This window comes from Hyla sarda, unplaced genomic scaffold (assembly GCF_029499605.1).
Source record: "Hyla sarda isolate aHylSar1 unplaced genomic scaffold, aHylSar1.hap1 scaffold_716, whole genome shotgun sequence".
NCBI lineage: Eukaryota > Metazoa > Chordata > Amphibia > Anura > Hylidae > Hyla > Hyla sarda.
Genome location: NW_026610736.1, coordinates 12272 through 27500, shown reverse-complemented (window position 1 = coordinate 27500; position 15229 = coordinate 12272). Strand labels below are relative to the sequence as shown.

The 15229-nt window shown below is 42.9% G+C and overlaps 1 protein-coding gene across 1 annotated transcript in view; it reads right to left on the bottom strand.

Moving 5' to 3' along the window:
• The window catches only part of LOC130344341 (phosphofurin acidic cluster sorting protein 2-like), a gene marked incomplete at its 3' end in the record, with an annotated part of 102835 nt that extends 87911 nt beyond the window's left edge, over positions 1-14924 (bottom strand). The window contains exons 1-2 of the mRNA XM_056554426.1: positions 14796-14924; positions 7918-8022 (exon numbers count right to left, since the gene is read on the bottom strand). Of these exons, the coding sequence (XP_056410401.1) occupies positions 7918-8022; positions 14796-14885 (195 nt within the window). The remainder of the gene's footprint in view (positions 1-7917; positions 8023-14795) is intronic.
• Between the last annotated feature and the right edge of the window lie 305 nt (positions 14925-15229).

Genomic DNA, 15229 nt, shown 5'->3' with positions numbered 1-15229 from the left:
TATATATATATATATATATATATATACACACACATTTATTTATTTATATGTCTCTCTCTTTATTTTGTCCATGATGAATTTCCATGATACTTCATACAGATTTTCCATACAGATCTTTTCCTTTTCATTATATTCTTAGTTTTTCATTATTAATTATTTCTATTCCTTTTTTCCTATATATTCTTAGTATTCATTGGTTCCCAGACTCAATCTATTCATAACAACTATTTCACACTGTTTTTTTATACTTACCGATAGTTTATCTTCGTTTTCCCTCTCTACAGTGTCCCACCGTCATCTTCCGCGATCTTCCGTTCGCGATCCTCATCTTCTACTAACCTGTGACGCACTTGTTATTCACTCGTCAGCCATTTTTGCTGTTCGCGCATGCGCGAATTCGCGTCTTCTTCCCGTCGTCTCGCATATCGCGAGACTTGCGGCGCAGCTGGTTCTCAGCTGTTTCCCGCCCAGCTCTGCCTCCTCACAGAGCTTGTACTGTACGAATCGCTGCAATAGACGTCTCACCTGTAACTCAACGTTATTCTTTTATTAATATTGAATACTACAATTTTTTGGATATATAATATATATTCTTATATATTTTATATATTTATCAACTTTGGTCCAATTTTCCTCAAGTTGTATATTTAGTCTCCTCACATATCAGTCAGTATAATGACTTCTGAGGAAAATATTATTCCCCCTTCTGATATCAAGGAATACACTTTTGTTAATGAGGAATATGTCCAAAATATGGCCTCTAAATCCATTAATAAGACTGTGGATTCAGCCATTCAGGGTGCTATATCTACCCTTCAGGAATCCATTTCAAAGTCATTCTCTCTTGCTGTGTCTCAATTAACGCCAAATCACCCTGGTCCTTCTACTCCCTCTGACCTATTTTGGTCAGCGGAGGATTCCTCTTCAAATCTTGCCAAAGGTTTTAAGTCTAAAAAGGTCTCAAAAAAGAGACATCTTTGTGATGACGACCCATCCTTTCCTAAACCAAAAAGGTTATCTAAGGGTCAAGTTAAAAAATCTAATAACAAATGCCAATCTAAAAGCTGTAAACATGGTGGTGAATCCTCCCACCCCAAACCCTCAGTCCGTGAGGAAGCCTCCCATAAATGGACAGTGAAGCCCTCCTATAGACAAAAACCAGACTCTTATGTCTTATCTAGTCAGTCTTCAAGTTCTGACTCCTCTGATGAGGAACATGACTCCCAATATGAGGAAATGTCTCATTCTGATGACGCTGTGTCTTTAGAGGACACCACTGAAGAGACCATATTAGACAGCTCTGGCAACCCTTATTTCAATCCAGTACATGTCACACATCCACGCTCAGGTGATTGGGTTCCACACCCTAACGTGCAAAATATGTGCAATCCTGTTTAAAAAAAAAACTAGATAAAAAAGGCTGCAACAAACTAAGAGCGGAATGTCCAAGACCCTCTTTACCGGACATCACTACTATGACCCCTGAGATTGACCTGACTCTAGTAAAAAATTTTGCCAGAACAAACTCATTGATATATTAGATCCTTTGACCAAAATTATGACCCTCTCTGAGGAGGGTCTATCTTCAGAGAGAAGGCGTTCCATCTTGCTTAAGTTGGATCCTCAACTCACCCACTTGGCCCCAACAGAGCCGGGACCCTCTAAAGAGGGATGTTTATTTGGAGATTCTTTTATCAAAGAACTCAATAAATATATAGGGCTCTTCTCCAGTCTTGATAAAGCACAGATGTCTATTAAGAAAGTTTTTCATTCCAAGGTTTTCGCTAAGGCTGGGAAAGGCAGGGGCCACTTTACCAGCTGCAACAATCAAGAAAAACAAATATACCGAGGCCCTCCCCCATCCAGAACATCTCTGCCTACAGGATCCTACCCCTCAAGATCCTATTCTTCATCCCCCTTCTTCCCTTATTGTGGAAGACCATGGCGTGCCAGAGGTTCCAGAGGATTCCAAAAGACCAGACCCTCTTCATGTAAGCTCGTCTCTTCTTTCTATCTCTCAGATTCCTCTAGGAGGCAGACTAACCCATTTTTTCCAGATTTGGTCTATGATCACCACAGACTCTTGGATCTTAAATACGGTAAAAGATTACCAAATAGAGTTTCTTTCTCCTCCTTTTCAATCTCACCTTCCTCATCCTATCCATTTTTCAAAACAAGATCAAATTCTTGTCGATATATAAATTCAGGAACTTCATTCCAAAAATTCCATCATTCCCATAGATACCCTTTCTCTGGGAAATCTCAGCAATCTGTTCCTAGTCAAAAAGAAGGATGGCGGTCACAGACCAGTCATAAATCTAAAATCTCTCAAAGCTTTTGTAAAATATCACCATTTCAAGATGGAGGGCTTTCATCTTTTAAGAGATCTCCTTCACGGAGATTGGCTCATAAAGATAGATCTCAAAAGATGCCTATCTTACAGTGCCTATTCACCCCTCTTTTCAACCTTATCTCCAATTCTCCTGGAAAAACCAGATATGGCAATTCACTTGCCTTCCATTCGGTCTGGCATCTGCCCCATGGCGTTTCACCAAACTGATGAAACCAGTAGTTGCTCTACTTCGGAGCAGAGGCGTTAGTCTGATCATATACTTAGACGATATTTTGATCATGGCTCAATCTCTCCACCTCATCCATCTACATATACAATGGACTCTCTCTCCTTACAGATCTAGGATTTGTAATACATTTCAAAGACTCTATATTGACCCCTTCGAGGGAAGTGGAATTTCTCGGATTCATGGTAAACACCAATCTAGATATTTTAAGTCTCCTGTCGAGACGTTTGAAAACGATTCGAATAGAAATTCACTCGGTTCTGAACAAGAATCTTATTTCCCTGAGGAACATTGCCAGAATTGTAGGCCTTTTAGTGGCCTCCATACAAGCTATTTTTCCAGCCCCTTTACATTACAGGGCCTTACAACGCCTAAAAATCCAACACCTTCGGAATGGTCTGGGTTATTCGGATTCCATTTCCCTCACTCCGGAAACGAGAGAAGAATTACTTTGGTGGCTTCATCATCTGGAATCTTGGAATGGGAAAGCCATTTTCCATCCATTTCCAGATTTTTCCATAGAATCGGATGCGAGCCTTCTTGGCTGGAGAGCCCGTTGTGGTTCTTTATCCACTGGTGGGAAATGGTTTTCAGAGGAATCAACCCTTCATATCAATTGTTTGGAGCTTTTGGCAGGCTTCTTTGCACTCAAGAGTTTTGCCAAAGACAATTACAATTGCTGCATTCTTCTTCGGATGGACAATGTGTCAGCTGTTCAATATGTCAATCGTTTAGGGGGTACAAAATCGAAACTTTTAGCAGATATTTCCAAAGAATTTTAGCACTTTCGCCTGGACAGGAGCATTGTTCTCAAGCAGAATATCTCCCAGGCCTTTGCAACAGTATCGCAGATTGGAATTCTCGCTACCTTCTAGATGCCAGCGACTGGCGTCTGGATCCTTCTATTTTTTCCCTTCTCAATATTCTCTGGGGTCCTTTATATTTAGACCTTTTCGCTTCTCGTCTAAATCATCAATTTCCTCTATTTTTCAGTTGGTGCCACGATCTAGAAGCATTAGGCGTAGACGCCCAATCCCGCTCATTCAATCTTGGCCTTCAGAAACCCTCTATGCCTTCCCTCCCTTTTCTCTGATTCCCAGAGTTCTCCTACACATTCTTTCCCAGAAATCGAAAGTAGTGTTGATAACTCCTTGGTGGCCATCCCAAGCATGGTTCCCTCAACTTTTAGGAATGACGATGGATCTTCCTCGAATCATTCCCATGTCCCCCACAATCCTTCTGGATCCTTCCGGGAACCCTCATCCTCTGGTTCTCTCGAAAACACTATCTCTAATACCCTGGCTTGTGTCAGGAGATTCGCGTTTGATCAAGGACTTTCACAATCATCTAGAGACATCCTTTCAAATGCATGGGTACCAGGCACCAAATCTGCTTACAGATCTGCCTGGAAAGTTTGGTCTCATTGGTGCTCACACCGGGATTTGGATCCCATTCAATCATCTTTAACCGATATTTTGAATTTCCTTTCATCTTCTTTTGACATGGGAAAAGCATATCGTACCATTAATGTTTATCGATCAGCCATTTCTTCCAACCATTCCCTTATTGGCTCTTTATCTGTTGGTAAGCATCCTTTAGTCTGCAGACTTTTAAAGGGCATTCGTTTTCGCAGACCTCCTCTTCCCAGATATACTTCTACTTGGGATGTTAACATTGTTTTGTCCTTCCTTGAATTTTTGGGCCCCAACGAAAATCTGTCTTTAAAAATTCTCTCCTTGAAGCTTTCTATGCTTCTATGTCTTATATCTTGCAAACGAGTCTCTGATGTCAAAGCTTTAGATCTCTCTCACAGATCTTTTTCTCCTCAAGGAGTTTTATTTAACATTTATAGACGTACAAAAACAAATCTTCATACAGTATTTTATCCCTCTTTTCCTCATAACATTAATCTTTGTGTTGTTCAATGTTTACAAACATATGAAAATAGAACAAGTTCTTTACGTCTTCCTTCTTCTCAACTTTTAATTTCCTATTGTAGACCTCATCTTCCTGTTTCTTCAGCCACTATAGCCAGATGGATCAAACAAACTATGTCTTTGTCAGGTATTGATACCTCTATTTTCGGTGCTCAGTCCACCAGAGGTGCTATATCTACCAAAATTATTCAATCCGGAGGTTCGCTTTCAGATTTACTGAAAGCAGCAAATTGGTCATCCGAATCTACTTTTAAGACTTTTTATTTCCATCCTTCTTCTCATGTTTCTATGTCAGTATTTTAGATTTGTGTTATAGCTTTGAACATGCATAATATGAGCCTCCGTCTTTCAATAAAATTGGAGATTTTCCTAGTCTAGATGACGGAAAATATGGATTTTATTAAAGACAGGAGGCGAATATTATCCCTCCCTTTTAACCCTCCCTACTTATCTTTGTTTCTTAATATTTTTCAGCTTAGATTGAAGATTACTGTCTCTCCACGTGGTCAACTCTTCCATTCGTTGTTCTACTTCCTGACTTCAAAGTTCCAATTCTACATTTGAAGTTGTTTGATGTTCTTCTTCTATACTCCTCGCAACAAGAAAGAGGAATAACAGTTCGCGTTAACAGACTTTATCTCCTATACCCTATTCTGATTGGATGATACTGGACTACCTTACACCTATGTTTGGTTATGCTAAAAAAGTTTTCTTCACTTTTCTGTATATTTAACCTTTGCTGCTGTGGGCTAAATTAAAGAAAGCAAAGCATAATATGAGTCTCCTGTCTTTAATAAAATCCATATTTTCCGTCATCTAGACTAGGAAAATCTCCAATTATATACTAATTATAGACTCATAGGATGTTTGTGACATTTATAAAATGGAAAATATCTAACAACGTCAGATTATAGGTAAAACGACATTAAATGGAAGAAAAGCTTCATTATAACAGGAAGTGAATGGAGGATTATAACCGGAAGCGATTGGAGGATTATAACAGGAAGCGATTGGGGGATTATAACCGGAAGCGATTGGAGGATTATAACAGGAAGTGATTGGAGGATTATAACAGGAAGCGATTGGGGGATTATAACAGGAAGCGATTGGAGGATTATAACCGGAAGCGATTGGAGGATTATAACCGGAAGCGATTGGAGGATTATAACAGGAAGCGATTGGGGGATTATAACAGGAAGCGATTGGAGGATTATAACAGGAAGTTATTGGGGGATAACAGGAAGTGATTGGGGGGATAACAGGAAGTGATTGGGGGATAACAGGAAGTGATTGGGGGATAACAGGAAGTGATTGGGGGGATAACAGGAAGTGATTGGGGGATAACAGGAAGTGATTGGGGAATAACAGGAAGTGATTGGGGGATTTTTAACAGGAAGTGATTGGAGGATAACAGGAAGTGATTGGAGGATAACAGGAAGTGATTGGAGGATAACAGGAAGTGATTGGAGGATTATAACCGTGTATAACAACCCCCTATACTGTACATATACTACCAGTGTATTTGCCAGGTAATAGTGATGCAGAGATCTACCAGGACATTATTAGTATAAACAAGTAATTACATGTGCTATGGGGGAGGGGCATCACAAGGAGGAAATCTAATGAAGTATGGGGGAGGGGCATCACAAGGGGGAAATCTAATGAAGTATGGGGGAGGGGCGTCACAAGGTGGAATTCTAATGAAGTATGGGGGAGGGGCATCACATGGGGGAAATCTAATGAAGTATGGGGGAGGGGCATCACAAGGGTGAAATCTAATGAAGTATGGAGGAGGGGCATCACAAGGGGGAAATCTAATGAAATATGGGGGAGGGGCATCACAAGGAGGAAATCTAATGAAGTATGGGGGAGGAGCATCACATGGGGAGGGGAAATCTAAAAGATGTATGGCATCTAGTAAGGAACAATTTATACATTTATTTTATTATAAAATTGCTACGGTTAGTCTGTGTTTTTATGGTTAGTCAGTGTTTTTATGGTTAGCCAGTGCTTTTATGGTTAGCCGATATTTTTATGGTTGACCGGTGTTTTTCAGTTCTTTTTCTCTTATCCAGGTATCAGTTTCAGGGATTTGCGGCACACACTAATAGTGTATTTATTTTTCAGCATATCGAGCGTGCAATCTCTCAGACACCAAAGCAGCACAAACGCAGCACAAAGGAATGGCGTATTTGTTTTAAAAATTTAACAACATGGGGTGGAAAGTAGGTGGGGTTTCAGCAAATCGACCGCGCAATATCTCAGAAACCAAAGTAGCACAAACTTAAATGTTTTCATCATAAACGGTTTGTGATGGGGTGGAAAGTGGGTGGGGCTTCATAAAAATCTAACACCCAATATCTCAGGAACCAAAGCGGCACAAATGTGTGTGTGTGTGTGTATATATATATATATATATATATATATATATATATATATGTATATATCTATATCTTTTGGGAAACTGGGGTGCCAACTTCACACAGGTGCGCCTGCACAGTCTAGGTGGCGCCTGCACAGTCTAGGTGGCGCCTGCACAGTCTAGGTGGCGCCTGCACAGTCTAGGTGGCGCCTGCACAGTCTAGGTGGCGCCTGCACAGTCTATGGTGCTTCTCGGGGTAACCATGTCTTAAGTTTTTATGAAATACTTTTTACATATTTTGTGTACGTGACTCCAGCTCACCGGACTATGGACAGTATTATGGCTGGGGCTGGTTGTTTAGTAGACAACTATGTGGCCAGAGTGGAGACCACCTTACTGCTCAGAAAGTATTGTGGATGAGGATTCCACTAAGGAGCTGAAGCTCAGGCCGAGGCCTCTAGAGACCATTGTAATGACGTTGTCCTGGGGCTTTTGGATCCCAGTGGAGTGAGGAGCGGAGGCCATCGCCTGCCTAGGAGACCGGAAACTATTGCTCAGAAGGTCTGTCACTTGTCCAGTCCATGGAGGTCTCTGATGCAGCATAAATGTCTTGGACTTCACACACAACAGTGATCTCCAAGGACTCAACACATGAATGAAACCTCCATGGACTCGACACGTAACAGTGACCTCCATGGACTCTACATGTGACAGAACCTCTGGAGAATAGACAAATAACACCGAGATCTGACTGTTCATTTGACTGATCCACAGCTTTACCTACTACCTGATCCTCCTGATAGATGTCGGCTGAGTCAGCCTTGAGGACAGAACTTAAGAGACCCCCACAGTGAAGTCCAGATCCCTGTATATGGTGGAGACCAGGGGGCGCCTTAGACTCCGCTGCTCAATCCAACCAAACATCCAGAAGATTCCCTCCAGCCAGGTCCAGCTTGTGATGATGTGAGATGATTAATAATGTGATGTGGGGTGGAAAGGACTTGTTTGGGGGGGGATCTGGGACTCTGTCCCCCATTACCTGTCCGGGCCAGTCTGAGGTGTTCACCAGGATGATGCTCTCTGGAAGCTGCTGCTCCGATCCCAGGATTTCATTCAATTCATCAAAAACCGACTTCCGCGGAACCTGTGGAGTAAAGTTGGGTGATAGCAGCTTGATAACACCCAGCCATTAAATCTACAGGTTTAAGAGATGGAGGGAGAGAGGAGACATGGCGGGGGGACAGGATGGGAGACATGGGGGAGGAGAGAGGAGACATGGGGGGACAGGACGGGAGACATGGGGGGACAGAGGAGACATGGAGGGGACAGGATGGGAGACATGGGGGGGAGAGGGGGGACAGGATGGGAGACATGGGGGAGGAGAGAGGAGACATGGGGGGGACAGAATGGGAGACATGGGGGGGACAGGATGGGAGACATGGGGAGGACAGAATGGGAGACATGGGGGGAGAGAGGAGACATGGCGGGGGGACAGGATGGGAGACATGGGGGAGGAGAGAGGAGACATAGGGAGACAGGATGGGAGACATGGGGGGGAAAGAGGAGACTTGGGGGGACAGGATGGGAGACATGGGGGGGGAGAGAGGAGACGGGGGGAAAGGATGGGAGACATGGGGGGGAGAGAGGAGACGTGGGGGGACAGGATGGGAGACATGGGGGGGGAGACAGGAGACATGGGGGGGAGACAGGAGACATGGGGGGGGAGACAGGAGACATGGGGGGGAGATAGAAGACATGGGGGGGAGAGAGAAGACATGGGGGGGGAGAGAGAAGACATGGGGGGGGAGAGAAGACATGGGGGGGGAGAGAAGACATGGGGGGGGGGAGAAGACATGGGGGGGAGAGAGAAGACATGGGGGGGACAGAATGGAAAACATGGGGGAGGGGGGAGGAGACATGAGGGAAGCAGGATGGGAGACATGGGGGGGAGAAGACATGGGGGGGAGGAGACGTGAGGGAGGCAGGATGGGAGACATGGGGGGAGGCAGGATGGGAGAGGAAGGATGGGAGAGAGGAGATGTGGGAGGGAGACAGGATAGTGTGGGGAAAAATACTGGTGATGGGTGGGTGGGTGGTTGGATGGGGGGGGGGACATGGGTCACTATGGTCTAATGTGGGGTAAAAACAATGGTGACATCTCAGGACCATACAAGAGATAATACAAGGAAACACCATGTGAGGTGACATCTCAGGACCATACAAGAGATAATACAAGGAAACACCATGTGAGGTGAAATCTCAGGACCATACATGAGATAATACAAGAAAACAAACACCATGTGAGGTGACATCTTAGGACCATACATGAGATAATACAAGGAAACACCATGTGAGGTGACATCTCAGGATCATACATGGAGATAATACAAGGAAACACCATGTGAGGTGACATCTCAGGACCATACATGAGATAATACAAGAAAACAAACACCATGTGAGGTGACATCTTAGGACCATACATGAGATAATACAAGGAAACACCATGTGAGGTGACATCTCAGGACCATACATGGAGATAATACAAGGAAACACCATGTGAGGTGACATCTCAGGACCATACATGAGATAATACAAGAAAACAAACACCATGTGAGGTGACATCTCAGGACCATACATGAGATAATACAAGAAAACAAACACCATGTGAGGTGACATCTTAGGACCATACATGAGATAATACAAGGAAACACCATGTGAGGTGACATCTCAGGACCATACATGGAGATAATACAAGGAAACACCATGTGAGGTGACATCTCAGGACCATACATGAGATAATACAAGGAAACACCATGTGAGGTGACATCTCAGGACCATACATGGAGATAATACAAGGAAACACCATGTGAGGTGACATCTCAGGACCATACATGAGATAATACAAGAAAACAAACACCATGTGAGGTGACATCTCAGGATCATACATGGAGATAATACAAGGAAACACCATGTGAGGTGACATCTCAGGACCATACATGAGATAATACAAGGAAACCCCATGTGAGGTGACATCTCAGGACCATACATGAGATAATACAAGAAAACACCATGTGAGGTGACATCTCAGGACCATACATGAGATAATACAAGGAAACACCATGTGAGGTGACATCTCAGGACCATACATGAGATAATACAAGGAAACACCATGTGAGGTGACATCTCAGGACCATACATGAGATAATACAAGGAAACACCATGTGAGGTGACATCTCAGGACCATACATGAGATAATAAAAGGAAACACCATGTGAGGTGACATCTCAGGACCATACATGAGATAATACAAGGAAACACCATGTGAGGTGACATCTCAGGACCATACATGAGATAATACAAGGAAACACCATGTGAGGTGACATCTCAGGACCATACATGACATAATACAAGGAAGCACCATGTGAGGTGACATCTCAGGATCATACATGAGATAATACAAGGAAGCACCATGTGAGGTGACATCTCAGGACCATACATGAGATAATACAAGGAAACACCATGTGAGGTGACATCTCAGGACCATACATGAGATAATACAAGGAAACACCATGTGAGGTGACATCTCAGGACCATACATGAGATAATACAAGGAAACACCATGTGAGGTGACATCTCAGGACCATACATGAGATAATACAAGGAAACACCATGTGAGGTGACATCTCAGGACCATACATGAGATAATAAAAGGAAACACCATGTGAGGTGACATCTCAGGACCATACATGAGATAATACAAGGAAACACCATGTGAGGTGACATCTCAGGACCATACATGGAGATAATATAAGGAAACACCATGTGAGGTGACATCTCAGGACCATACATGAGATAATACAAGGAAACACCATGTGAGATGACATCTCAGGACCATACATGGAGATAATACAAGGAAACACCATGTGAGGTGACATCTCAGGATCATACATGAGATAATACAAGGAAACACCATGTGAGGTGACATTTCAGGACCATACATGAGATAATAAAAGGAAACACCATGTGAGGTGACATCTCAGGACCATACATAAGATAATACAAGGAAGCACCATGTGAGGTGACATCTCAGGACCATACATGAGATAATACAAGGAAACACCATGTGAGGTGACATCTCAGGACCATACATGGAGATAATATAAGGAAACACCATGTGAGGTGACATCTCAGGACCATACATGAGATAATACAAGGAAACACCATGTGAGGTGACATCTCAGGACCATACATGAGATAATACAAGGAAACACCATGTGAGGTGACATCTCAGGACCATACATGAGATAATACAAGGAAACACCATGTGAGGTGACATCTCAGGACCATACATGAGATAATAAAAGGAAACACCATGTGAGGTGACATCTCAGGACCATACATGAGATAATACAAGGAAACACTATGTGAGGTGACATCTCAGGACCATACATGAGATAATACAAGGAAACAGCATGTGAGGTGACATCTCAGGACCATACATGGAGATAATATAAGGAAACACCATGTGAGGTGACATCTCAGGACCATACATGAGATAATACAAGGAAACACCATGTGAGGTGACATCTCAGGACCATACATGGAGATAATACAAGGAAACACCATGTGAGGTGACATCTCAGGACCATACATGACATAATACAAGGAAGCACCATGTGAGGTGACATCTCAGGACCATACATGAGATAATACAAGGAAGCACCATGTGAGGTGACATCTCAGGACCATACATGAGATAATACAAGGAAACACCATGTGAGGTGACATCTCAGGACCATACATGAGATAATACAAGGAAACACCATGTGAGGTGACATCTCAGGACCATACATGAGATAATACAAGGAAACACCATGTGAGGTGACATCTTAGGACCATACATGAGATAATACAAGGAAACACCATGTGAGGTGACATCTCAGGACCATACATGACATAATACAAGGAAACACCATGTGAGGTGACATCTTAGGACCATACATGAGATAATACAAGGAAACACCATGTGAGGTGACATCTCAGGACCATACATGGAGATAATATAAGGAAACACCATGTGAGGTGACATCTTAGGACCATACATGAGATAATACAAGGAAACACCATGTGAGGTGACATCTCAGGACCATACATGACATAATACAAGGAAGCACCATGTGAGGTGACATCTCAGGACCATACATGAGATAATACAAGGAAGCACCATGTGAGGTGACATCTCAGGACCATACATGAGATAATACAAGGAAACACCATGTGAGGTGACATCTCAGGACCATACATGACATAATACAAGGAAGCACCATGTAAGGTGACATCTCAGGACCATACATGAGATAATACAAGGAAACACCATGTGAGGTGACATCTCAGGACCATACATGACATAATACAAGGAAACACCATGTAAGGTGACATCTCAGGACCATACATGAGATAATACAAGGAAACACCATGTGAGGTGACATCTCAGGACCATACATGAGGTAATACAAGGAAACACCATGTGAGGTGACATCTCAGGACCATACATGAGGTAATACAAGGAAACACCATGTGAGGTGACATCTCAGGACCATACATGAGATAATACAAGGAAACACCATGTGAGGTGACATCTCAGGACCATACATGACATAATACAAGGAAGCACCATGTGAGGTGACATCTCAGGACCATACATGAGATAATACAAGGAAGCACCATGTGAGGTGACATCTCAGGACCATACATGACATAATACAAGGAGGCACCATGTGAGGTGACATCTCAGGACCATACATGAGATAATAAAAGGAAACACCATGTGAGGTGACATCTCAGGACCATACATGAGATAATACAAGGAAACACCATGTGAGGTGACATCTTAGGACCATACATGAGATAATACAAGGAAACACCATGTGAGGTGACATCTCAGGACCATACATGGCATAATACAAGGAAGCACCATGTGAGGTGACATCTCAGGACCATACATGACATAATACAAGGAGGCACCATGTGAGGTGACATCTCAGGACCATACATGAGATAATACAAGGAGGCACCATGTGAGGTGACATCTCAGGACCATACATGAGATAATACAAGGAAACACCATGTGAGGTGACATCTCAGGACCATACATAAGATAATACAAGGAAACACCATGTGAGGTGACATCTCAGGACCATACATGAGATAATACAAGGAAACACCATGTGAGGTGACATCTCAGGACCATACATGAGATAATACAAGGAAACACCATGTGAGGTGACATCTCAGGACCATACATGAGATAATACAAGGAAACACCATGTGAGGTGACATCTCAGGACCATACATGAGATAATACAAGGAAACACCATGTGAGGTGACATCTTAGGACCATACATGAGATAATAAAAGGAAGCACCATGTGAGGTGACATCTCAGGACCATACATGAGATAATAAAAGGAAACACCATGTGAGGTGACATCTCAGGACCATACATGAGGTAATACAAGGAAACACCATGTGAGGTGACATCTCAGGACCATACATGAGATAATACAAGGAAACACCATGTGAGGTGACATCTCAGGACCATACATGGAGATAATACAAGGAAACACCATGTGAGGTGACATCTCATGACCATACATGAGATAATACAAGGAAACACCATGTGAGGTGACATCTCAGGATCATACATAAGATAATAAAAGGAAGCACCATGTGAGGTGACATCTCAGGACCATACATGAGATAATAAAAGGAAACACCATGTGAGGTGACATCTCAGGACCATACATGAGGTAATACAAGGAAACACCATGTGAGGTGACATCTCAGGACCATACATGAGATAATACAAGGAAACACCATGTGAGGTGACATCTCAGGACCATACATGGAGATAATACAAGGAAACACCATGTGAGGTAACATCTCATGACCATACATGAGATAATACAAGGAAACACCATGTGAGGTGACATCTCAGGATCATACATGAGATAATACAAGGAAACACCATGTGAGGTGACATCTCAGGACCATACATGAGATAATACAAGGAAACACCATGTGAGGTGACATCTCAGGACCATACATGAGATAATAAAAGGAAACACCATGTGAGGTGACATCTCAGGACCATACATGAGATAATAAAAGGAAACACCATGTGAGGTGACATCTCAGGACCATACATGAGATAATACAAGGAAACACCATGTGAGGTGACATCTCATGACCATACATGAGATAATACAAGGAAACACCATGTGAGGTGACATCTCAGGACCATACATGACATAATACAAGGAAACACCATGTGAGGTGACATCTTAGGACCATACATGAGATAATACAAGGAAACACCATGTGAGGTGACATCTCAGGACCATACATGAGATAATACAAGGAAACACCATGTGAGGTGACATCTCAGGACCATACATGAGATAATACAAGGAAACACCATGTGAGGTGACATCTTAGGACCATACATGAGATAATACAAGGAAACACGATGTGAGGTGACATCTCAGGACCATACATGAGATAATACAAGGAAACACCATGTGAGGTGACATCTCAGGACCATACATGACATAATACAAGGAAGCACCATGTAAGGTGACATCTCAGGACCATACATGAGATAATACAAGGAAACACCATGTGAGGTGACATCTCAGGACCATACATGACATAATACAAGGAAGCACCATGTAAGGTGACATCTCAGGACCATACATGAGATAATACAAGGAAACGCCATGTGAGGTGACATCTCAGGACCATACATGACATAATACAAGGAGGCACCATGTGAGGGTGATGAATAACATGAAGGTGACAAAGATGTCCTCGGCCTCACCAGGATACTTTATGGTACTTCACTCCAGCTCACACTCACCTGACTACAGAACTTGGACTCTCCTGAGAACTCTCCTTCCACGCTGCCGCCACGGTCCGTCGTCCCTCGATAATTCTGCCGATCTTTCATGGAAACACTACGAGGACCACGGACTAGTCTGTTCTCCTGCCTGGGGCAAAAGTGGTGTGTGAGGGGGGGGGGGGGGGGGGGGGTGATCCTGCAAAACTGTTCCTGAATACCTTGTAATGCCAACACCATCTATGGTTTATCCAAGTACCCTATTATACAGACACCATCTATGGTTTATCCAAGTACCCTATTATACAGACACCATCTATGGTTTATCCAAGTACCCTATTATACAGACACCATCTATAATGTATTCATCTACCCTATTATACAGACACCATCTATAATGTATTCATCTCCCCTATTATACAGACACCATCTATAATGTATTCATCTCCCCTATT